General features: G+C 31.9%; 1 protein-coding gene across 1 annotated transcript; it reads right to left on the bottom strand.

Annotated features, from left to right (window-relative positions):
* Positions 1-4697: 4697 nt before the first annotated feature.
* On the bottom strand, positions 4698-5283 carry LOC119683200 (thioredoxin-like). Its single transcript, XM_038096827.1, has 3 exons — positions 5118-5283; positions 4905-5061; positions 4698-4847 (listed from the first exon to the last, which is right to left on the bottom strand). The coding sequence occupies exons 1-3, from the start codon at positions 5207-5209 to the stop codon at positions 4755-4757; spliced, it is 342 nt and encodes a 113-aa protein (XP_037952755.1). The 5' UTR covers positions 5210-5283; the 3' UTR covers positions 4698-4754.
* Positions 5284-27009: the final 21726 nt, after the last annotated feature.

Below are 27009 nucleotides of genomic sequence, written 5' to 3'. Positions count from 1 at the left end.
TTAACGAAGCCAAGATTTTCATATTGACTATCATTTATCTGCATAAATACTTCAAATGCATACTTGCTCCTTCGTATAAATACTCACAATTCTGCAGTTGAGCTCAATCTATGGCATTGCTGTGCTTGATATTTCGATTTTTTCTTCTTGAGCAGAAAACGACAGGATGAAGCCATTGAAGCCATAGAAGCAATAACGTATATATTATCGGCATATGTGCCTCATATTCTAACTTGGAAATGCCAAAAAATTCTCAGTCAAAGCTGTTAAACCATTGCCGAAGCATCAACTGCAGTCAATAGTTAAATCAGCAGTAATTCCAAATCCAATTTGAGGTCGGTGTTTTTTATCCTTCATTTTACGATTGCAGGCATCTCTCTTGGATTCCTTTTTTATCATTTTAGAATGTTAAAATTGCATAAATTGAGGTTGAACAAGATTTGTGGCAGAGTTTAATGGCTCATTAGTGGTTTTGATGTTTACATTGATTCACCTTTTTCACTATTAAGAGATGTTTTTGATAAAGGAAATTCTATCGACTTTAAATAAATTTAAAAGGTAAACATTAAACCACATATATTAGCCATATCTATGACTTTGGTCTTGAGGTATCTCGTAGTTGTAAATCAATTATTTAAATTTATTATTGTGCTTGGCTTCATACAATTAAATTGACTTTAAATTATTATTAAATTTTAGAGGAAGCTTTCATTTACTGCTTAATATCGTTACTTTAATTGGAAAATATTATGCCAGACCAAAGCTGCCCTCAATCCCAGTATTGACCAAATTCGATAATTAAATATATTTCATTTCTTTCATTCACTTTCTATATCTACTGAATTCATTCGACTTTGTAGAGATTTCCAATTTAACCTTTAAAGTAAGATCAAACGTGACTATTAGCCTCATTACGTGAAAATATGAAATACTTCGGTTGAGCATTTGCGATAGTAAAAACTTTATTATTTTCTACGAAACTGCTAAAAAGGTGCCTAACAAGGCGCTAGTGTAGGCTGGCTAAGTGCACTCAGGACTCACACACATATACACATTCACACAACAGTATGAATGAACACTCACACTAAGAAACGCACGAAATAATAGGCGTCATTGAGCTCTGCAAACGTACGAAGAGAACTCATGCGTCTAGGATAATATGCGGAAATTTTCAATTATAACGACATCACTAATGACTTCAACTGGCAGGACTAAAGTGGAAGGATTTTTACTTGTGCTCTTTTTTGCTTTTGTTTCGCCATTTTCCATAGTCATCAGTAGTTGGTGGGCTTACTTTTTATCTGCCTTTTTGTTTAATGCCATTTTTTTTCCTGAAGACTATATGCTTTTTTCTCTATGCTCTTTTAACTACTTGTGCGTTGGTATTGAATGACATTCGCACTTAAAAGCATACGAAGCAGACACTTATTGTCGCCAACACCATCAGCAGTAATGAGTATAATATCCTCGTCATCATCTTCGTTTGTCGTTGTTGCCTCAATGCAACGTCATTATCAACAACATGAGCATCATCGTCAACTCCAGTGTATCATCATTTATGGCCATTGTGCAAAATCCTTCGACGAATGTCAGTTTTATTGTGTCAAATGAAGTCTTAGTGGTGAGTTGGTGTGCGCTAGTCCTTGTCATATGCCATAACCGAAACAAGAGAACAACAGTCGCACAACAACAGGACAATAATATTATCAGCGATTCAATCAGTAACAATAACAATAACGCAGAGCCAGGCAGCCATTGTAATCGTTTCGTAACATTTGAACATTTTAAGTTACAAGAGAAGCATTCGGATTGCATAAATCGTAGATGTCCCCTTTGTTTTTCGTATGTTGCTTGTAAAGTTAATGTGAATATAATGAAATGGCGTCGAAAAGAGGAGCCAGTGTTTACACTATAATGCAGTTTATTCTATTCAATACATATTTATTTTTATAGTAGCAAATGAATATATGGGAATTTAAGGAGCAATAGAATCCTTTTCGTATATAAGTGTCTTCTTAAAGATATGACTGAAGTTGCATCTGTTCATATCTGAAAATATTAAAGTTATTAAAAATATAACTTACAATACTTGCATATCTTTAAAGAGCCATAATTGTTTAATCAATTATAATTACAATACATTGGTATGCTTTCGGATCTGTCAATGATTTCATGTACCTTGGCACCCCCGTAACAAACAACAATAATGTCAGCCTGGAGATCAGACGAAGAATCTTTATTGCTAATATGTGCTACTATAGGTTCAGTAGGCAATTAGAATGTAGAGCTCCATCTCGATAAACAAAAATTATGAAACAGCATTAGGAGTGTTCAATAGAAAAGTTCTTCGTAAGATCCAAATGAACCACGAAGTCCACAAGCTTTATCACATTAATATTACAACATTAATATAACCCAGCGAAATAACAAGTGGTGACATGTCATGTCGTGAGAATGTATAGAAATGCTCCAGCGAAAAAGGTGTTTGAAGCAGTATTTGAAGGAAGAAGGCGTAGAGGTAGACCGTGACTCCAATAGAGTGATCAAGTTGAGGGACCTCTAACCGAATTTTATATACGAGACTGGAGAAACCGCACACGTAGAAAAGGTGCCTAGAGAGACATGTTGCGTCAGGCTGAAACCCGGTAACGGATTGTTATAGCCAAATAATAAAGTAAGTAAGCTTTCGAATGTACTCTTTTAATTGATAAACGATAATAATAATATTAGGTTGTATTGGAAAGTGTTTTCTGGTTTTTACAATAAAAATGATAAAATTGCTTCAAAAAGAGATCGAACAATTTTTACGGTTTACGATGAAGATGTTATACTCGTATGTGAACGCTGGACCCAGCAGTGATTCGCTCGATATTATTGAGAAAATTTGGTTGTCAAAGATGCAACTTACTCTGGTCGACTAGAGAAAAAATAAGTCAATACAATTTTCCAAGTGGTGGTAATAGCCGAAGCGTTATACATTAAACATATGAAAGTTCAGTAAGATTTACAAAAAGCAGATTCTGTAAAGGCTTTCGACGCTTGTGTACTACTCTTTGAAGTTCATGATCAAAGTTCGTGACTCTCCACAAATGACTTCAAAGCCTAGATTGACGGCAAACAAGGTTATGTTGGTGAGATTCGATAGGAATTGTCTATTACGAGTTGATCCAACTCAGTGGTTAATTTGGTATTCTACTGCTTACCATTGGCTTATTTAAACTTAATTAAAAGGAATTGTGTGCCATCATAACAATACCTGCCCAAACATAAGTTAAATGTTTCAAAATAAATTGACGTAACTTCATTAAGAACTTTATATGAATATACCGTATAGTCCGAAACTTGCACCATTTTCTTTCGGTTTCTCTTAATTGTAAAAAACTGGCTAACCGAAGACGCCGAGGTCTTCGAAGTCGCCGGGCTTATGCAAAAAAATATTTAAAGATCTCAATATAAAATAATAGAAGCAAATTTTATATACCTCGTTGACTGATACCTGTGTTTGATTTATAAATAACAGAAATTCGGAAGAACCTCTTGAAAAAGCATTCTGGATCGAAATGTAATATTTTAAGCATCGTATCAATTTTGATTCAACAAAGTTGATTAAGAGTATGATGGATGTTGCATATTTCATATTTTTTCAAAAAATTTTCTTTGTCGTACTCAACTATGATGTCACCCCTATTCCAAAAATTTTTCTACCCCACATATAGCTTTTATTATAATAAATAATTTAACTATGGATTAATTCATTTTCTATTAATTTTTCATATTCCATTTAATAATAAAATTAACTATATTAACTCCTATAATAAAAGGACATTTATTGAACTAATGATAGTCATTAATATATTGTTTATTGAATTTATGGCATGAATAGACGTGTATAAAATAAAAATTGCTACGTGTTGTTGTTGTTGTGGTTTGAGTTAGTGCTATTGCGTACTTTTATTCTTTTATGGTTGGGGGTCTTATCCTTTCCCCACACTAAGCTTTAACTATACTAGAATTATTATCATTTATTTATATTTTAACTGAAGATGGATCAGCATATCTTCCTGTGCGTCCTGAGGTGGATTTAAGGTTTGTTAGGGCGGAATGGGGCAACGTATCGACTTTTGTGAATAATTTTAGAGCTCTGTCTATGCATATCTGTTGTCATAGTATACGAAGAAATCTTAATTAGTCTTTCTAAAGCCAGATTTTGTGATATCTGTAATTGCTTTATGGCAGTATTTGAGGCTTTGCTGTATGTTGCACATCTGTACAGTAATGCTGTCCTGATTATTTCAGTATATAATAACTTTCCATTTTTGAAGTTGAATCGATTATTATTTAACAGCGGCTTTAGGAGATGTGGAAGTTCAGAGCAACTAGTCCGTTTGCATTTCATATGTTTATACCAATTAAACCGTTTGTCAAAAGTGACCCCCAGATATTTTATGCTTTCCTCCCACCGTATCTCCGTGCTACTGACGCTCACTTCTGGAGGATGTAGGATTATGTATGTGCTGGCACTAATAATAACTGTCTCGGAGACCATCATTTTTTGATGGCCATTCCGAAGACTTGTGTTGGACTAATCTGTCAGGTTGGCACCAACAAAGTAAGGGTAATATGTCTTGACCGTGAAAGCGCCTTGGCATACAGTATTACGCACATCACACAAAAAAAACTGAATAATTGCTACTTATAAAATAAAAAAATTTGTTGCTTTATTATAAAACACAGTTAGACTTTAAAAGTATAAATTATTCAACATTGTCTTTTTCAGGGCCCAAATGATATTTGAGTTTTGCTTCTAAGTCATCCATATTAATGCCCCTGTTGTAGTCTAGCTTAACCTAGAAAAGTATTTGGTATATAGTAAATATACTAACGTTTATAATTAATTTTATTACTCCATTTTTATAGATAACAAATGTTGGCATCTCCATGATTTCATATGTAGTCCCTAAGTTTGCACACTTCTCCAAGTTGAGCGTATAAAAACATACTTGTTTATACTTTTCACTTAATGCTTTGTAAGAATTTGCAGTTCTAATACAAGGTCCATGCCTTATATGAAATTTGTTATATATATTGTCTATTAAATATTGTATTGAAACACATACCAATCAGTAGAGAAGTTTACCACCATCAATTTAGCTTCAGCCTTGAGGAGTGCCTCATTAAATTGTCTGGTACTAACAATTTCGTCCAACATTTTATTCAGAGTAGTGACACAAGACTCAAAAACAGATAATTTTTTCTGCTATTTATTTTTAATTACAGTTTTAAAAATATATATTGTCAGTTAGGAAATATATGAAAATATGTCAAATTACTTAGTGAAAATTGAAAATTAAACACAGATAGCTTTGTTTTTGGTCATCGAGTATCGGAAATATTCCTATAAGGCAAAGTACAAAGGAAAATCATGCTGAGCATAATTAAAGCACCTTCAAGCTATTACTTAACAAATTAAAAATTTGGTGTTGTTGTTTCCTTACTTAATTTTAATATCCCCCAGGCAAGTGAGCAGTGCAACTACACCACTGTCCTTATTGCACACGTATTGGGATTCAAATATGTACCGAAACATAACATAACAGGATGAGAATGTTTATCACAGAAAGTTCCTTCGATGTTGGTTATGTTTTTATTTTATATGCAGCCGATTGCTTTTTTATTATACATTTCCTACGTTTCCTTTTATTATTATGAATTTTTACGTAGTCTGGGTGTACCGTTGCTCCTACTGCTGCTGTTGATGTGCAAGTATTGCAGTTGTCATTAGTTCTGCCCTTAACGTTGCGTACTCGTACAGATTGAAACTTTGATTTTTTCCGGTACGTGTACTCCATTCCATTGTAGCCGCAATTATTCAAGACAACTCGACGTGCTCCTGCCAGCAACTCTGCTGCACTCCTTTAGGTATTAACTCACAAACTTACGACCAAATGAAAAGACGTATACTTGCCTTTCCTGCATAAGCAGAAGTACATCAAAATCAATACAATAAACAATTTTAAATAAAACCAACTTGTAGTGGCAACAAAATAGTGGCAGGCCACATCGCACACAAATGCTACTTCCACAAGGATCCGTGCCAGTGCGAACAGCATGTAATCAGTGTTCGTCACTTTGCAATATCCTTGACAGTTTCCATATATATTTTTTCCTTTCTCTGTTTTATATTTGTTTATTTGCTTGTTGCACGTTGCACGTTTATGTGTTGCAACATTTTACTTTACCATTTATTGTCAATGTCTGCGTAGAAATGTTGTAGTCGTTATTGCTGAACTAATGTTGTTGTTTTAACTATTACTGCTGCTATTGCTATAAGTTCTTGTTTAAAGAATTTTATCATCGACTGTGTCATCATTGTGTTTATCATCATTGCAGTCGCTATGACAGGGTTTTGTTTCTAGATTGCTATCCGCACAACATTGCTACTACTGCATCGCTCCAATCTGCAACACCAACGGCAATTGGAGCAGCAGTTGCAGCTGCACTAAATTGAATTGTTATCGTTCTTGTTCTATTATCATTGGCAATGTAACAAAATAATTGTTAAATTTGCCGTATTCTACAGAAAATCCTGTTTACAGTTTTTCAATCTTATCAGGATGTGAAATTACTTAAATTTACTGAAGGGGAGCTGAAAAGAAGCTATGGTTTCAAATATGCTTTACTTAATTAGGCATACAAGCACTAAGGAGCTCTTATTCTTATTAAGGCTATTTTATCGCATTGAATGTAGCTATTTAGGAGGATAGGGTCCTGTGAAAGTAACTTATTAGTAAAAACTATTAAACTCTTTAGCTTAAAACACTTTAAGTTTAATGTATAACACATTCAAGAAAACATAAATAAACTATTTATATGTACAACTTAGGTAGTAAAATAATGAATAAAACTAATATATGTACGCTTATGTATGATCGATCTTATACAGTAAGATCGGTTGAACATCACAATTTGCCAAAAATTTTTTAATTTAATAATTTTTCTCTACACTCTCTCTTTGTAGAATATTCTATTAGTATAACTTTGTTTAGTAGTGTAAGAGTTAAGCAGATTTTGACTGAAAAGTTGCCACTGATAGTTGATTGATCCTGTATGATTTATACGATCTGATAAAAACGATCAAATTTATAATACATAAACAGTCATTTATTTACTTACTTAAGTTCCACAAGCCTCTAACTTATTTCAAAACTAGGATTGGTTTCCGTCTAAATGACATGACCAGGTACATTATCATGTACCTGGTGAATGATATATCTTATACGATCATATAAATTAATAATTAAAAAATTAATTTCATACTTTAGAGAGAGTGCCATGGATTACTAAGATACACTTATAAAGCATAAGCTTTTAAACATAAAATTAAAAACTTCTAACTCAATTCGTTAAATAAACGAATATAGTTGACAAATATATATTATAGTTAACGATATATATGTCATATTCAGTTCACTAAAGTTATCAAATAAATTGTTCTATTTTAATAACATCATTGCATACAATAATAAGTATTTAGTATTTAAAGCTCAGACCTTACACCATCTGAGTATCATTTGTTATAGTCTCTGTGAAACGTTCCAAATGGTAAGAAATTGTTTGATCCAGAAGCCATTGAAAATCACTAGACAAAGGAATTATGAAGGTACCCAAAAACACCAAGACATCATAAATAATTATGACCGATATATACTTGATTGAAATTATTTTTCAATACTATACATTGTTTAACTATTCCAGCTCTTGTAATTAAATTTGATTTAACTCCAATTTGTTTAAGTCCAACAATCCTTTTTATAAACCGACTCATATTTTATGGGCAGTGTTCTAAAGTTTTTGGAGTTAATCATTGATGTATAAATATTGTGATTGAAAGAATTCGTAGTTATATTTTTATTGAATAGATGAAGGAAATTTTTTGTTAAAAAACTTACTAAGATATCGTTCATATTACTAATATTAACCAATATTGAATATATATTTCTTGCACAGAAATAATTAAATCTCATCGTGGTTTCGCTGGGTAAGAATAAAGGCCTTAAACCATTCAAAGGTCTTAAAAGAATATAGAAGTATTTACATATTAACAAATATTAATATTTATTATTTAACGAAACTTAGAACAGCCATCCAAAATTGACTCACCACAGATGATCAAGCAAACATTGAAGTGACTATACAAAGATTATCAAACAAGGATTGTTCCGAAATAATTTTTTTGTAATAATCGATTCAAGATCGAATCAGAATGATTTTTAGCCAATTGAGAAGGATTCGTTTCTCTATCCACTTCCCCGATCCAAGATTATAACCAAATATTTAAATTTGTATTAAAATAAATTTTTTATAATAGAGTGGATGTATGTAAGAACATTATTTCATTATTTCAAAAATGTAGGATCTGCCTTTTTCCTGTTGTTCCCTTCTTACACAAATATCAATAAATATTATTAAAATTTGGCTTTGGGTGACTTGGTTAAAAATTTTGAAGTTAAAATTATGGAAGGGAACGAGTTTAATCCTTGGTACGTGCAGTCTCAAAATTTATTTACAAGAAATAATTCCGAGAACACGGTTGATGGGTAATACTTGAAACAGCTGTATGGTCAGCCAAAAATTCAATTAATTAAAAATAAATAAAAATTTTGTTGTTGCAATTCACTATTGTTAAAAACCTTTATTTATATTTCTGCAAAAACCCATTAAGAAAATATCATTAATTTTCTACAAAAATTGGTTTTATCTCCGCTATTTCTTTAAATGATATTTCGATTATTTAATGTCTAATACATACTAAAGTGTTTACACTGAACTTTTAGTTCATTTATTTCAATTGACCTCAAAAGAGCAATAATCTATATCTTAAACTTAAAGTAAATATGAAAAAAAAAGTTTTTCCATATTTACTTCTTATGTGGTTTTCACTTAAAATTTGGGTCAAACGCCTCACAAATCCTTGCTGGCAACATTAGAAAACAGCAAAACCATGTTGCACGGAAATTGCACATAGGTTAGAGAAGGCAGCACATTATTTATTTCGTTGTTCGTTTTGTGGTTCCGAGAGATACCTACCAACAACAAAACAATCAACAATCGTACATCATACATTCATACCTTTTTGTGTGTACTTCTCATACATGGTAGGGAAAGGCATTTTCACTGAACAAGTAACATCCTAAGCAGCTGAGAGATATTAAGACATATCAAAATAGAAAACATGTGCAAATGCAAGAAGGAGCAAACTTCAGTACCGCATCCGCATTAACCTCGAAAATCAACCAAATGCCGAATTGTTTGAATGCCGCATTTGCTAACTTTTACTACAATTTCAGGCTGCACATTTTACTTTTTTTAACATTTGTAGGTCATGACACAGCGAAGCCTTAAATGCTAGTCAGATAATGTGGGAGTAAGCAAAGTTGAGTTCAACCATTGTTAAGTTAACCTCAATGTGCAACGACGCAGGGCGAAGATGCAAACGTACAAAATTTATTTATGAAAGGGAAAACGAAACGATAATATTAAGACATGTCATAGGTCGATCTTTGAAAACCGCTATGTAGCACAAAGTCCTACGAAAACTCCCAGTTGTCTTGAGATTTTTATTAATAATTAAAGTAGATGAATTTATGAATTTATGGAATGTTAAAATTTAATTTCTTTAAAATTTACTGGCATAACTTGAAGTAACATGAAATTGGTTTATTGTAGCGTGCAACGAATGAATACGGATTGTATCTAGAATTTTTAAGACTTAAGAAATTTTTACACAAGTATCTTCATTTGTTTGTATCTACCACAGCATGAAATCATTACAGTTGTGACAAACCTTGTACTTATACCTTCACGAGTAGAATATTTCCCAGGTTTATTGACTTTTAACATCTTATAACACCGGGTTTAAAATATCAAGTACATAATATACTGTATTTAATAAGGAAACATTATCTCCAACTCAGTGCTATGATTTATTTAACTTACGAATTCACAGACCAATTTCCAATGATCAAAAACTGTTCTTGAAAGACTCATAGAATGCTTAAAAAAACTAATTGTTTAAAATGAATATACGTTTGATGGTACGTATATAACCCCTTAGAAAAAAAAAACTTAGGTGAAAAGATTTAAGTCCATACAACTGACCTGTTAACGATCTGTGTAGAATCTGACATAAATTATTTACTTAGGTACTTTCTGCTCAAAAAGTATCCGGATTTTGTTGTTTGTAAACTACTCTTTAAGTAATAGACCTTTTTTAAAAATTTTTTTGTTATGTTGGTACACTCTTTCTTGACATATGGTACAAATTTGAGCGCCATCTGTCAATTAGTTTGTTTACAGCAGCTGTTATAATAATGTGAGACTACCTCAAGTGCATTTAACGATTTTTACTATGAAAAATTCTTGTTGTACGCGATTTTTTCACCAAACACGGCACCACTGTCATTGCTCAGGCACCATATTCGCCAGATCTAGATCGGTGCATCTTTTTCCTGTTCCCGAAACTCAAATTGCCCTTTCGTGGTAAGCGTTTTGAGTAGATTGAATCAGTAAAAGAGAATTCGCTGAAGGAACTAAAAGCCATACCTTCACTGGCCTTCGAAACGTATCCTTATAAGTCAAATTTCCTTAACTTGATCAGCATAGTGAAGAAAATATTTTCCAAATTTTGGAGCCACTTCATTGGAGTCTGTAATTCTCGGTAAAGCCATAAAAATAACAAAGAGATTTCATTTTCTCTTGATCATGGTAACAATTGTACAATACAATGCCACCTGAGTTTTTCAATAAGCACATGAAGTGCAAGTTAGCTGAATGTTAAAAAAGGAGACATGTCAAAAAGAATATTTTGTGATTCCACTCTGTGATCTGGATACAACTCATGCGATCAGTCCATATATTAGGTGTAGTGAAAAGAAATCCAATATTTTCCCAATAGATGACTTTAGATATCTGTAACCCATGTTGTATAAGTTCGATCGAGTTACATTAGATGGTGTTTAAAAGATAGGATTTCCTATTAAAAAAACTGAATAGTGTCCTGATACTGAAACAGCCAATCATTCACAGTTTTGGTTTCGTCGATCCGCTCCGGTTTTTTTGATGTCAAAAATCAAAAATGCACCACGCACTTTGACCATGAAAGTCAATCATCCAAAATGTCGACAAAATCATGGAAATATCGAGTCCGACCGTCAAATAACCGACTGTCACTTTTTTGATTACTTAAGAGCTAAACCTTGCACAAAAAACATTACTCATTGAAAACTGTTTGAATAAAGCTGTATACAAAAACAAGCTCGACATATGGGTGCCACACAATTTGACGCCAAAAATCTTCATGAACCGAATCGCTGCTGAATTGCAGGATAATTGATCCATTTCTGAAGTGGTAAGTGACTGGTTGGTTGGTGATGAAAAGTTGATCACTTACGACAACGCGGTCGTTATGGAATCTTGGTTAGCCGGCTGAAACGATGACCAATCCAGAATTGACGGCCAGTGAGGTTTTGCTGTAGGTTTGACGGGATTGGCAGGATATCATATACCATGAGCTGTTCTCCTACGGCAAAACTTTTAACTTGGAACTCTACTATTAATAATTGGACCGTCTGAAGATAGCAATCGCCTAGAAGCGGTCAGCTTTGGGATATAGGAGAGGAATTGTTTTTTGTATTCCATAAGAACAACACCAGTCAACATACATCGATAATGACTCGCCAAGAGCTTGGTTGGGGAATTTTTATGTATCCATTTTATAGTTCAGATCTGCCACTAAGTTCTTACAATTTGTTCATGTCCATGGCGAACAATGGATGATTTTTCTGGTGAAAAACTCACTTCAAGAGAGAGGTACAATAAAATCACTTTCAAAATAGCAACAATTTATCGAACAAAACGGTGCATATTTTACTGAAATTAGCTAATTATTACTGTGGTAAATAAGCCTTCAGTTCCATGCAAAAATAATGGATTTCTTTTTACTATATCGATTATTTATCGCTAAGGTGAGTACATCTCTGCTCGTAAATAATTCACTCATGTAGATTAATATTAAAGCTTCGACCTCATTTATGTCATATAGAAGACTCTCCTGGTTATCCATCCTATAGTTCGTACCATTCCATAATATTATGTTCAACAATCCGATGAATCTTTTGATGCTTAATATTCATTATTGACATTTTATTACAATTTTTGATCTTCTTATTCTAGATTCAATTAGTCGTAGTTTTTCACTTAAACTTAACTTACTTTACAAATTATATATTTAATTAATTATTGTTTGTGCAATCAATACCCGTTTACTTAGTTTCTCTTACCTTCAGTAAATCTAAACTATATTTAAGTTGGCAAAACTTAAATTCAAACTTCTCTCATCAATTTTGTAAAAAGGCATTCATTCGAAATTAATAAAATGAATTTCAATCGTCGGTGCGAAACAAACCCAGTTTGACAAATTGATTGAAATGCAAAAAGTTTTGTCAAATTGGAAACCAACAGCAACAAATAGTAGCAATAGTTTCCTCTAAACAACACACAAATAGATAGACAAAAATGAAATAAATAAAATAAAATTTATCATATATACAAAAATTTCTCAGTTAAAATTCTTCAATTCAGAAAAATTCTTCTCTAATCTGGGTCGCTCTGTTGCAAGCCGAATTGAAACTTTATCAAATGAATTCAGTAGAAATTCTCTAACAAAACTTTTCCATGAAATGCAATGCAGCATTTGTTTTCTGACTGAAACACACATGCAGATCTGCATTCCATGAACAGCCATGAACGCAAACAAAACAGGAGAAATTATAGGAATTGAATAAGCTGAGGCTTTTATTGTAGAAAATTTTGATTGTAGAAAATGAAGTCCGTTTCAACTATTTTAAATTATTTAAAATAAAAATTTTCTAACAAATATCCATATACGTTAAATAAAATCTAGACACTAAAGAGAGACAAATTCATCTTCATTCTGTTAACTTTTAAAGAATTCCTCTATAACAAAATTTAAAAATTCAAAATTAGCTCAACACTGATTTACCAATTGCCTTGAATTTTGAAACTCATTGGAAGACATTTAGAATCCTTCATAAAAAAGGAACTCGGTATAATCTTGAAGGATTACCATTAGTAAACTTAATTGCCTACACATTGTGTTCCGCAAAGTTTGCAGTAAACAAAAAGTAGCAAACAATAGAAGAAGACAAATGAGCCTAAATTTTCAAAGGCAAAGGAGTGGTAGCAAGCAAGCTAAGGAGCAAAGGACCAATAGAGTGAACGAGAAAATCAGCAAAGGAGCAAAGGAGCAAACGAGCAACGGAGCCAAGGAATACTATGCATTTAGATAGAGAGCACGCTAATCACAATGATAAGCCTTACGGCAATTAATATAAGCTTTCAAATGCAGGATAACAAATGCTACGCTCATCCTTAATACAAATGTGTGCTCCACAGAATTAGTAGTCCTGAACTGATATACACACAACTGCAGTGGAAAGCAAGTGTGCAACCTAAAGTTTTGGCATTCAGAATGCCAATGTTATGGACATTAAAAATTTGTAAGATTTTGTTTCCAGTCAAGTTAATTTGGTATTGGTTTTAAAGTGATAAGGAATGATTACAAATATACAAAATTGCTTAAATGTTCCATGAATTTCGTGAATATCAAACTCTAGAAAATTTCTGAAAAAATTTCATTTGCCATTGTCTTCTATCAACTTATCTTTAGAGTGAACTACAAGATGTGACAATCAGAATTTTGCTTATAATTTATATTGGAAATTTTAAGTATAAATGATCATTTTTATTAAGAAACAAAAGTCAAAATGTTTTGATTAAAACTATTAATATTACGAATAATTTAAGAGTGTAACTGAAGTTAGAGAAGACAATTGAAATTGAAGTTTACAACACATTCCTAGAACCAATTTTATTATAGAGAGCATAAAATTAACCACTAAATAACAAAGAACTTAACAAAATAACATCTTTAGAAATGAAGACTCCATGGGGAATTATGAGAAAAAATAATTATGGAAAAATAACAAACAATGTTATAAATAAGAAAGAAACTACGACAAATTGATGTTTCAAACAAGTACCTCTGAACAAGTATCTATGTTCAGAGCCCACTATTCCACAATTTCCAAATTCATCTCAAAATCACGGTCTGACAATGTGAGTAAGATCCATTACTCACCCAAGTCTAACATTTAGGACGGAATATCAAAAATAGCGAGAACAATAAAAGAAGCAATGAGTGAACTATTAAAGGTTATGCAAAACGGTCAAGAATTTGTCAAGATTTTGTATCAAACCTACCCAACGCACAATCATATATATATATATACATGTATGTATATAGTACAGTGGATTAACGAGTTTTATATCAAAGTGGTGAGGGGTGGTGGTATATGATAGAAAAAAATCTCTTTTGGCATTGTTTTTGTGGTTCAACACATTTTTATATTACATTGTTTATCATATAAGGGAAAGATGTATCGCTTAATGTACGCCTCGTTCCCCATTCCCCGTTTTACATATATTTATATCGCTTTACATAAACCCTTTAACATTTTGTTGCTTCTTCACTAGAGAAGTAGTTCCACAGTATCTTTTTACCAGCAAACACAGTGTCAAATTTTTTTTAAACTTTTAATTTCTTTTCAATCATCCTGAGAGCATTTCTAAACTCCTAATTGTGACATTTTGTATTACGAAAAGATGTCAAAGACAGAATATGGGCATCACAGTTTTATAGCTTAAGAAACGTTAGAGAAGCTATTCCAACAACTTCTGATATTGAGAATGCACTTGATAATGTCTGACAAGTCGGACTAAATACTAATGTTCTTCCAGTTTACCCAGTGTCAACCAAATGAGGTGCACTCAGAGGAAGTAGTAATCATGTTGAGTATTATTAGAATCATTAAATTACAATTTAGAATAAACACAGTTTTTTGGGAGTTGAATCAATATCCAAAATGAAATACTGGTGCGATCACCTCACTGAGTAACAATGTGAAATTAGTATATTAGACTGGTCAAGAAGCTAGGAATATAAGAATTTTCTTATACATGTTATTTCAGGCTTTTCATGCTGTTAGTTATCAATTTGCCAATTATTTCTTTGAAGACTTTTATTTGAATTAAGTTAAGCACTGTTTGCAAATCAGCTTTAACTTTAACTTTAAAAAACTTTGATAAAAATCAAAAGCAAAACTAGATCTACAATTAGACTATTAATTGAAATGGGAGTTTGCATTAGAATAAGAATCAGAATGATATAGTTTTGCAATTGAAGCTTCTACTCAAAACTTTTCTTAAATCCAACTCTAAAACTCAAAATATGAATATAGCTTATACAGTAGAGATGAAAGTGTCCACTAACGCTTTCACTAATTTAAACTTTTCTTATTTAATTAGTAAGATTAGTAGATTAATGTGTAATTGATATAAAATTAACTCCTTTTATTAACTATTATATTATTAGTGTTTAATTCCTATTTGTCCTCAAGACAATTTAAGTATATAATGTAGTAAAAATAGTTACAGACAAATTGTGCTCAGTATATTCTTTGCTGTCATTACACAAAACTAAATATCATTTTAATTGAATTAACCATCAGAAATTGCAAGGAATATGTAACTTTTAGCTAACAATTTCACACAAAATCTTACTAAGTATTACGATTCAATAAAAACTTCTGCAGATGTACTAAAACACTAAACCCCAACATCACATGCTGCAATACAAGTGCAGTTCATTTAAAAGGAAAGTTCATGATGTCACTAGCATTTGCCAAAAGAAAACTGCAAGAAGTCCTTAAAATCTTCCTCTTTTTATGCAACCCAAAACACTACAAATACTATTAAATAGCAATAAGAAGAAGCAGGTTGTTGTTTACTGGACTTGACCAACTTTTGAAACAGCAACGTCTGCTGTTGCCTTTGTGCTGATGAAGTTCTCGGTTGTGGCTGGGAATATTGATGACGATGGTTCCTATATAGAAAATAAAAGTTTTTTATGTGGTCAACATAAATTTCAAGCGAAAGATTAAGTTCAATTTGAGTTCTTATTTTTCTTTCTCTTTCACTTTTATATGTATATATATATACATATATTTAAACCACATTCTTTCCGTAGGAGTGTATATCCGTATAGTGAATGAAATGACTTTTGTTGTTTTTTCTGGAATGAACGAAACTCAACTAAATCCAACTTAACCCCACCAACTTACATGCTCGCAGTGGGTTAAAGTAAAATTGCTATTTGAATTGCTCATATATTTTGTTGATTTGTTAAGTGCTGGGAAAATTTGTTAGTATTGAACTCTTACTGCATTTAATGGGCCAAAGTGTTGTACTGCAATCATAAGTACGAGTACAAATTAAAAGTGAGAAAATATGTGTGGAGCTGTCAGAGTCAGAGTCAGAACTTTTCCTCTACAGTGGATGTTCAAAACAAAACTTGTAGCAAATATTTAATATTATAGTTAAAAAGTTAGTTAACAGAACTTTATAATTTTATAAAAACCAAATTGACTGTGGGGTTAACTCAATTGATTGCAAATAACCAATTTGGTTGTTGAAAGAACTCTTCAAACTTTCCGAATACTCTAAAATTGAAAAGGGTTATATTAAACGTAAAAATTTAATAATACAAAAATGTGATATTTGTATATGAAACACTTTGTCAAATAATTTAATTTTGTTTCTTTTTTCTTCAGTCTAAATAATGATATAAATAAAGGAACACCATTGTTTAACATTTTCGCATATCACACATACCGTTCATAAAATTCTAACACCTTATCTCTTTATAAATAAAGAGATCTCATTAGTATATATCTCTAAAAAATGATATGTATATTTAAACGAAAATCTAAATGTCTCAAAAACGAACTGAAGTCAATTCACTTCATTGTTTAAACTCAAATTTCATTAAATTTTCAAATCAATATATTATTTAAGCAGTTAAAAATGTTATGAGAATTGTGTGATTGGTTAGGTTAATCATGTTTATGGCATAAGGTTTTTTTTTAAAATTAGTTGTCACTAAAGCATATCTTCAATCAGTTCTCAAAACTCTATAAAGCTACACACTCAACAAAAGTTCCCAAATAATGTAACAATGCACTCAATCAACTGACCACCTACAACCAAGTCTGTCTGAATATGAAAGACACGAAGGCAACGAAAAGGTGTGCGTTTATATCTAAAAAAAGGAAGTAAAAGACATTCATCGGTCCAACCTCCTTCATTGGCTTCAATAAAAACAACATAAAATATGACACCAAAAAATGGATACAGCAAAATATCATAGAATATTTTAATGGCATTGACGACCTAAATCAATCTTAAAAAATTTTGATGCTAAAAGAGCAAATATCGTTGTCACTCTAAATAACAATAGTCTAAAGTCACTCTGAGATGCACTAAGAGGCTACTCTGCCTGCAGTAAATACCTACATAAAATAAAAATATCCAGCACAAATGTTTGTAGATTCTGCTGTGATGAGAAAGAGTATCTATGAAATACTTGATCATCAATTGTGCGACACTAGGTCAAGGAAGATACATACCTACTAGACGATAAAGACCTTCAAAAGCTCCCTTCCAAAGAGCTTGTTGGTTTCCTCAATATAAGAAACTTCTAAATATAAAGCGCTTCACAATAGATAAAAATGATAGCAGTCAATATAGGCAGAAGCCCAACCCATTAACCAATATCATCACCAAAGCATATCTTACATGCTCTGTCTGTATCATTCATCAAACCGTGCACGGATGCTGTAAATCTGCCTATACATGGCTCAATCATATAATTCCTAATTAATCAATTTCCGCAAGCAATTATTAGTAATAGTTTCTATAAAATTTCATAACTTAAAATAATTATTAACAATAAAATTTAAATTTCTAGACAAATTGCGATTATAAATCTGAGATTAAGAGCAGGAGAAAAGTTTCGATTATAGGTATTTTGGCCACAGTACCATAACTAACTAAGTCTTATCGCTCAGGTCAAAGTAATAAGGCTCACAAGTCAACAAATGAATTTGCGCGTTTCAAAATCCAATATGTATATTTTTGTTTAGATATGTTCACATATCACAAAAAAATTAAGTTTATCTTTTAAATTTACACGCAACCAAAAAGTGTAAAGTATGATAGTAAAGACATGCCCTAATGAAATGAAATGTCCTAATGGTCACAACCAGGAATACCGTAAAAGATCATTCGTCATGTCACTATATCACATAATATCTGCCCAATATGAATTTATGATCATGACCAGAAAGTGCGTAAAAGATCCGTGATCAGTTGTCATATCCCTATCTGCAGAACATAGACCTTAGAGTGAGTTCCAAAGAGATAGGACCATTATGCGAAGCTTGTTTTATGAATATAGTGAACTAAAATTAAGCAAATGCAAAAGCTTATTTTCAAATAACAGTTTGTGGAGATAGATAACATTATTGTCCTTACGTCCTTATTCTCCAGGTATAGTACACTAGTTTTCTTTTCCTATTTCTCTATAAAAAAACTTATAAAAGTACCTCGAGAGATAACATTTTCCAACAACAGACTCGTTAAAGATAAAATCATATGACCAAATCTGAACAGACATTGCAATAGTGCTTCTAAAATTAAAATCTAGGATGGCATATGAATATAATGTCAGAGAAAGACTACTTTGATGAGGATAGAATAATTTTTTAAGACTAAATAAATATTTTTTACAAAAATTCTAAATTTTCTTTGATCCTCCTCCTCCTAATTGCTTCAGAGAATGTACATTTGAAATTCATAGCTCGCAAAAAAACCCATTTAATGAAACCTTATAATTCAGAAATTATAAGAAGAATTAAATAATGCAAAATAATGCAGATTTAAGTTCACTAATTGTTAAAGCCGTGCGGTAGACGCAATTGAAATAGTTCAGCTCGACGCTCGACCGCTTAACTTCTTGAAATGCCAACTTTTAATTTTCACACAAAAATGACAAAAATTATGCAAAATATTTTCAACCAACAATAAAAATACGAGTAAGAAAGAATTTCAACTCTAAACTGTCAGAAAATATTAAAATCAGAGCGAAAGTCGAGCAAAAAGCAGAAAAGTCCTGCATCATTGAAAGGATTATAATTTGTGGGAGCATACACAGTGAAGATAAAAAGGTGACACCGGCTTGTAATATAATAGACGGTTGTGTACATTTTGTACTTTTTCCCCCCAGCCGAAGGAAGCGCAGGATATACAAAAGTAAATGCTAAACTCAATTTAAAATTTTAATAAAGTTTTGAAAACAGATTTACACTTGCAGAGCAGCACTAACAACAACAATAGCAACAACAGATTACACTGAATCCATAAAAATTATTCGCAAAAAAAACCTTTTTTCAGTTCAGTCAAGTCTGTGAGTTTTGGATATACCCAACATTTTCCAGGCACGACAAGTTAACATTCAAATTGTTGAGGCAGCTCAAAATTTTACTTGGTTTAAATAATTTCCTTTTTTTGCAATTGCTCATTCCTGGCCTAATTTCAGGCCAACAGATGCTGTTCGTACCCTGACTTAACGGCTGCTAATTCGCTCTGCCGTGGTGTAAATGGTACGGAAGCTGCGACAGTTGGCCGTCGTTTCCTAATTACAAATCAACTGAAATGAAAATAAAATTAATGGAAAACGCCATGTTACACAAGCATTATAAAATGTAACACATAACAGAAGTTTCAAATCCCCTTCTGGGTCAACAATTATACAAACTAACAAAAACTTAAAGAAAAAAACGCTCATCTTCCGATTCTATTGTGGTTTTTTCTGAGGCCATAAAACTTTTATGTATAAAATTTTTAAAAATTACTCACAGCATAATTTCCTTCTTTTAATTAAAGTATTTAATTTCACTAAGTCTTTATAGATTTAATAAACTTTTATTTTATTAAAATAAAAGTACGCATAAACTAGACAAATGCATAAAATTATTGGGAAGGAAAAACCAGTGAATAAAAAATGAAAAAAACGGGATTCAATAAAGTTTAGGTCTAAGACACAAATTTTTAGTTCCATTAAAACAAACATCTATATAACATAGAACAATTTAGGAATACAGATAATTAGTTACCGTTATCAAACTTCTTTGAGGGATTTGCCCCCATATATTTTCCAAACTTACTCTTAGGATCCATCTCCAATACTGTCTGCTTACTTCATTGCATAATTTTTTTTTATTCCTTTTGAATTTAACTACGGAATCTCTTTCCAGCAATACTACCTTCTCAGATTCTCAGTTATTACTGTAACATATATGTCCAGAACTATAGATTACTATATATCCTCTACTTGACATTATTATTACAGGTCTGGAGTACAGCAATTCATTTGAGGGTAAGCAAATATCCAAACATCCAAAACCTGAGAGAAAAAAATGCCCTAATTTATAATCAGAGCCCGCATTCCGTTTCTAGCTTGTAAAAATTTTTTTATATAAATGTATAGAATACAATTTAAAACTTTGTCAAAATTTGAGAGACTCCTATAAGAAATGTATATATATTATTAGTAACTCCGTTTGAAACATCGTTTCTTTTATACAAAATACTATATAACGAGCAAATCGGACTCACTGTTGTTGTTACGTCAACAAAAATTTATAATTTACGCTAAATTGCAAATCCATGTCATTAAAAAAGAAATATTGGATTTTATTTGATAACTTGTTGCCCTTTTGAAAGTAATTTCATTATGCCTTTCTCATAGAAGTGGTCGTCTCTAAAATTGAGAGAGATTGAGTCGATTTTCACAAACCTCACTTGATGTGAATTTTTCACAGGAAAAATCGTTCGCCATGGACAGGATCAGATGGTAATTTCTTAGTGCCAGGTTTGGACTATAAGGTAGATGCATAAGAACTTCGCAACTAAAAGTGAAGAGCCTTTGGAGAGTAATTATCGTTGTGTGTGGCTTACCGTGGCCTTGATAGAACACATTTCCCCTCCTCTTGCCATAAGCTGACCGTTTCTGGGCGATTGCTTCCCTCAGACGATCCAATAGTTGACAGTAAGTTAATTAATAGTTTTGCTGTAGGGTAGCAACTGGCCTTCAGTTCTGGCTTTGTCGCCGTCTCGTCTCAGTCGGCTCATCGCGATTTGAACATGACCACTTTTGCTTGATGTTGTGGTTAGTGATCCACTTTTCATCACCAACTGCTTCAGAAATGGATTAATTTTGTTACAATTCAGCAGCGATTCGCTGATGGAAACTCAGTCCATGAGATTTTTTACATTAACTCATGTGGCACCCAGACATTGAACTAATACATCTTTTTTTGTCCAGCAATATTCAAATGGTGCCAAACATGCAGTGGTTGTTTGTGGAAGTTTTAGCCCTTGGGTAATCGAAAAACTAACAGTCAGTCACATAACGGTCGGACGCGAAAATTTCTGTGATTTTTTCAACATTTTCGATAATCGGCTTTCGTGGTCAAAGTGCGTGGTGCATTTTTGATCTCTGACTTCAAAATTATCGGAACGGATCGACGAAACCAAAATTTCGCATTATTGGCTGTTTCAGTATCAGTATCTGCTAAGTATTTTCATCTCTTTTCCATCTTTGAGGCGCGCTCAAGAAAAACTGAGTCAATCAATTATTAAACTGTGAAAAGTACAAAAAATTTTTTTAGTATAAAATCTCATCCTTCTAACATCATCTAGTGTAACCTGGTCGGACTTATACGCGAGATACAGGTAACTAAAGCCATCTATTAAGAAAATACTGGATTTCTTTTTACTACACCTAAACAACATATGTTCAGACACATTTAATAAAAATATTTACTTATTATCAATAATATTTAGAAATTTAAATTATTATAATTAAAAGTTCATTTTTAAATTAAATTTAGTTTTGCTTTTTGAAGAATTGTAAGTACTTATCATAACAAGTATCGTCTGTGATTTATGTCCCTCTAATTGATATCTGCGACTTCAGTACTTAACTTAAGGAAACACATAGAACTGTAAAGAGAAGTGCTGGAGTACTCCATTTTCAACTAAATGAGAAATTCTGGAGTTGTTATAAATTTCTCATAAGTACACATAAAGACAGAGAAGTAAAGCATTAAAGTATGTAATTTGCATATAAAGTATAAAAATTCATTTCACTTTTAACACTGCGCTCCTTTGTTACTTTCTTCAGGTAAAAAGCAAAAGTATTTATGCATTTTCAATTTGAATTTCAAAGTGCACAGCACCGACATACTTAATTAAATCAGCTCTAGAAAAGACGTTGATCTAAATTATGTCATCCATTATGTATGTTGGGAGTGCAAGCAAGTTCTTGTCAATTTCTAAGAGGAAAGCAAAAAGAAAAACTGTATACGTGCTTACTGCTTTACTTTCTTAGTATTTGAATATGAAACAATTTCTTTAAGGAACAAAAAATAAAAAACATTGGTGGAACTGCTCGTGCATACCTGCACACATTTCATATCCCAAGAGTCCGTCGCTTGTGGAAATTCTTGTCCAAACAGCTAAGAAGAGTTTGAGTTACGAGTAATTTTCCACGAACTGAAACTAAAGCTTTATTTGCCATTTGAAGTTTCTTATTTTTGAGCTAATTAAATGCTTTAATTCCATCGAGAATACAAGCGGAAAATTCGAAAAATTATTCTAGGTAATATTTAGTTTCATCAGGAGATCAGGATTAAGGAATACAATAATAAAAAATTTTGAAAGCTCGAAAAAAAAAGTTCGTTAAAAATAATTAACTTTTGATAAGTTTTGGTACAGTGAGAAAACTATTATTTTATAAATATAATTAAATATATTTATTTTTATTTTAACTTTTTAATGAGTTTTACTCTACTTTTATTCATTAAGGATTTACCTTAGCGAAATATAAAACAATAGATTGCAGTCATTGTTCATCAAAAAATTGAAATTTCAGTTTCCAAACTTATGCAATTATAATTAATTAAGTATTGATTGAAGCAATTTCGATGACTTTAATTATATTTCCTTTGATTTGCGATTTCAAAGCAATTCTGTCTGATTCATAGCCCCAAATTTGCCTTATAGGTTTAATTGTCATTAAAAACTTGGAGTGCTCCGTCAATTATTTGCTGATGTATTGACATCCTTGATTTGAAAACAAATTTGAAATAGATTTATGCGCTATCTAACGACTTAGTCCAAAACGTTTGTCTAATATTTGCAAGGAGTGAATCTATGCTTATTGTTAATTGATGGCATTTTAGTAATTAGTTTAAAAAGTATCACAAAAAATGGAATTGATTAGCAATATTTCATGGTCTATGTTTATGGATTTCAACTTCCAATGAATAAAATAAAATCACAATACTTAAGCTCTTCTAAAATTATGGGGACGAATACCTCGATATTAGTATTGTGTGAACTACTTATTTACGAAGTAAGAAATATAAAAAATTTAAGACCTATATCATAATGTCTACACTAGCCAGTAAACACACATACTCAAAACATCGGTATCAATTTTAATCACAGATGTAGCAACTGCAGCGAGAAAGAGAAAAAAAGCAATTAACAATTAAACAATATTTTTTTTTGCACATCCTCTGGTCTGTGAACATGAGATATCACACTATGGAATTCTATGAACTAATGATCCTAGCGTACATCCCAAGCATAGATATTCAAAAAAGAGTGTTCTTTATTAATGATGATGCCATTATGATATTATGCGGTATCATAAGGGACCATTACCCTTAATGGATTTCTACGATCTCTGATAAAATATAACCTAATCTTCTCGTATTAGGCTCGTTGTTGTATGACTACTTCAACCTAATGTTGAAAACGATACTTTGAGCAGAAGATTTAATTTGCACTAGCACAATATTCTACAAAACTGTAACACTGCTTGCATATGCCGATGATATTATATATATGCCTGAACACACGTGTCGATATTTTGCAGATTAGAAAAACAACCGAAGCAAATGGGCTTTGTGGTAAATGAAGAAAAAACAAAACTTACTGTCAACAAACAAATTTCCTGACCATCTTGGGGCCCATGTCACAGTTGGCAATTATAAGTTTGAAGACGTCAGCCTAGAGATTCAACGAATAGTCACTATTGCCAGCAGGTAACAGCTGCTAAGTAAACAATTGAGAAAATAAAACTCTCTCTCGATAAACAAAAATCACGTTTTACCAATCTCTTATGAAGCCCGTCCTGTTGCAGAAGCCATAACTAACAGTGATGAGAAGGAGTTAGGAGCATTCGAGAGAAAAATTCTTCGAAAAATCTATGGTCGCTTACGCGTTGGCGAATAGTATCGAATTGAATGGAACGATAAGCTATTTGAGTAATACCACGACATTGATATATCAATGTTAAGCAGCTTCTTTGGCTTAATCATTATGTGCGAATGGACGAAAGTGCTCCGACTAGTGTTTGATTCGGTTCGCGTACGCGGAAAACGCGGTATAGGACGTCCGCATCTTTGGGAGAAAAACCAAGTGACCAAAGCTTTAGGGGTGATCGGTACTACCAACTGGTGGCAAGGACGACTCACATCTATAATGGCCAACTAAGTAAATAAGTAATCTACTCGTATTCTGACCACGTAATATCTTTGATATATTTTTAAACCATATAACAATTTTCATATATTATGTATATATTTTTTTGTTCACGCTATGTAGCGATGGTCATGGAATTTCAAATAAATACATTATTTATGCTTGATTGCGCAAATCCAATCAAAAATTCAACTAATCTTGTTTTGGGCAGAATGCAATTAATTTCAAAAAATGAAAAATCATATCACACACAAAGCAAAACAACACATAGACCGCAGTGAATAGAGTTTTTTCCGATTTATTGTTGAGAATTAAGTTCAAAATTTACGGACATGCATTGCATTTTGAGTTTGGGGGTCAGGGCAAAAATCATTAAATTGGTGTTTAATTTGCTTGCAACTGACATATTTGGTCAAATTTCTGGAGATGACAGATCATTTTTTTATGTCTTATACATATTTGATTTAATTGCTATATTTTTTTTTTTTTGTTTTAATATATCGAAAAATTTAATTTGAGGTCATTGAAGCAGTTTGAATCCAAATACATGTGGCATGCAAATAATTTTAATAAACATTATATTAAGGCATATTTTAAATCATTTATTCTAAATTTAATTTGGCAACCACTGACAAAATTAATTACAGTATTCCAAAACAGAATATATTTTTGTTTGTTTTTAATTTTTCATATGTAAATTAAGCATCCAACACCCGATTTGAGTGACAAAACCCAATTTTGGTTGGCCTAACAAACTGTTTCGTCTATGAATGCAGTTTGCAGTGATTAGATTGTATGAGCTACTATTTTCATTCCTATAACTTCCATATATGTACATGTAATATATAATTGCTTAGTTGGATTTGAGTTTATTCACATATTGCTAATAATAATTTCAAAGATTTGATATAGATATGATTATTTGATTGTAAGCAATCTATTTATTACTAAAATCAAAGGATTAATTAAGATTTAAGCAAAAATAATATAGTTTCTGTACTTTGTAAGAATTGTGTAGTAAGCACATATAATCTGAACATTCTCTTTATCTACTAACAAATTTCTATCCAAAGCTAAACAGCATCGTATAAAGTAATTGTATTTAATTGTTCATCGTACCTACATAAGCTCTTTGTAGATTTTTTATACTAATTTTCAGATCCATTATTCTCGTTCAGTTTTCTATTCTTCGTAATTAGATTTTGTAACTAATATGCCTTAGTAGATTCGTAGTGCTTAACATAAAAATATCTGTAGAATAAAAATTCACATTTAAGCAACAATAAAAATTGGTCCGGTCCAGTCCAGTCCGGTCTGGTCTGGTCTCGGTTTTCAATAGTCTGGTAGCATTGCTGCAATTTTGTGTTTGTGCAGTGAATTGTAAATGCTGCATTTTACCACCGAGCAAAATGAATTTCAATGCAAACACGAATGCAAAGTAACTCATATTGCAACACAATCAGAAAAGGGCAACAAAATTGCAAAAATGAAAATAAATTAAAAAAAGGGAACCAAAAATTGAAACTCATTGTGCGGCATATAGATGTGAGTATATCCTTGTATAGACTGAACAAATATTGGAGTGATGGTAAAATCTATGCACCATTGGATGGACGCACGGAAGGAAGGAACCACGAACAGAAATTTATGTTGTGCGATTTAGTTGTGAATGTATGTATAGAGTGTATATAGATAAATAAAATGTGTATCTATTTACTCAGGCACAGTAGATTGGTTATTTCAACGGTTTAATACAATCAAACCTACACTTAAAAAAAGTGATATTAAAAATTGTTTCTAAATGAAATGAAATATATGTTACATATTACTTATTTAATTTGTCATTTCAGCCGTTGAGCACAACCTTATAGCTACCGTCAGTTGCTTCCACATTTTGCATGCCGACGCTAGTCGGAAACATTTAGCTACTAGAGGTTACTGAGTTTTTGAACCCCAGCCTCTTTACTGAGGCGGTATAGCTCATACATCTACTAGTTCCAACCAAAACGATGTATTCCGTTAACGTTTATAAGACAATGGAATTTTTAAATAATAAATATTTAATTAACAAAAAATAAATATCCTTAAATCATACTAAAAATCATTTACAGTTTATTTTTACTATATACACGTTTCTGCGCCAAAAATAGGAAAAGGTATTCCCGATTTGTGGATAGTTTTTTTATTCGTTGAAACAGCGCTCTACTTCAAAATTTCCTGTTTACACCATAATAGTAGCGTGAGTGACGTTTTAATGTTGGTTCCTAGGTGGACAAGGTTAGCTTAAGCTGGGTTTAGATAGAAGCGTAACATAGATAAACTAATTTACAACTTTAAAAAAATATATGACGAAGAAGGATATTTTGTTATATCAGTGTTGGAAGGTCCACTCCCAATGCGTTGTCACGATTTTTAATC

The sequence above is a fragment of the Teleopsis dalmanni genome, chromosome 2, assembly GCF_002237135.1.
Source record: "Teleopsis dalmanni isolate 2A chromosome 2, ASM223713v2, whole genome shotgun sequence".
Taxonomy (NCBI): Eukaryota; Metazoa; Arthropoda; class Insecta; order Diptera; family Diopsidae; genus Teleopsis; species Teleopsis dalmanni.
This window is presented reverse-complemented; position numbering and strand designations above follow the sequence as displayed.

Excerpts from the sequence above, each read along its gene's own strand:
- LOC119683200 (XM_038096827.1), bottom strand. The coding sequence starts at position 5,209 with ATGTTGGACGAAATTGTTAGTACCAGACAATTTAATGAGGCACTCCTC. Across the intron at positions 5,062-5,117 it reads GTAAACTTCTCTACTGATTG|GCATGGACCTTGTATTAGAA; the intron begins GTATGTGTTTCA and ends ATTTCATATAAG. Across the intron at positions 4,848-4,904 it reads TTGTTATCTATAAAAATGGA|GTTAAGCTAGACTACAACAG; the intron begins GTAATAAAATTA and ends ATACTTTTCTAG.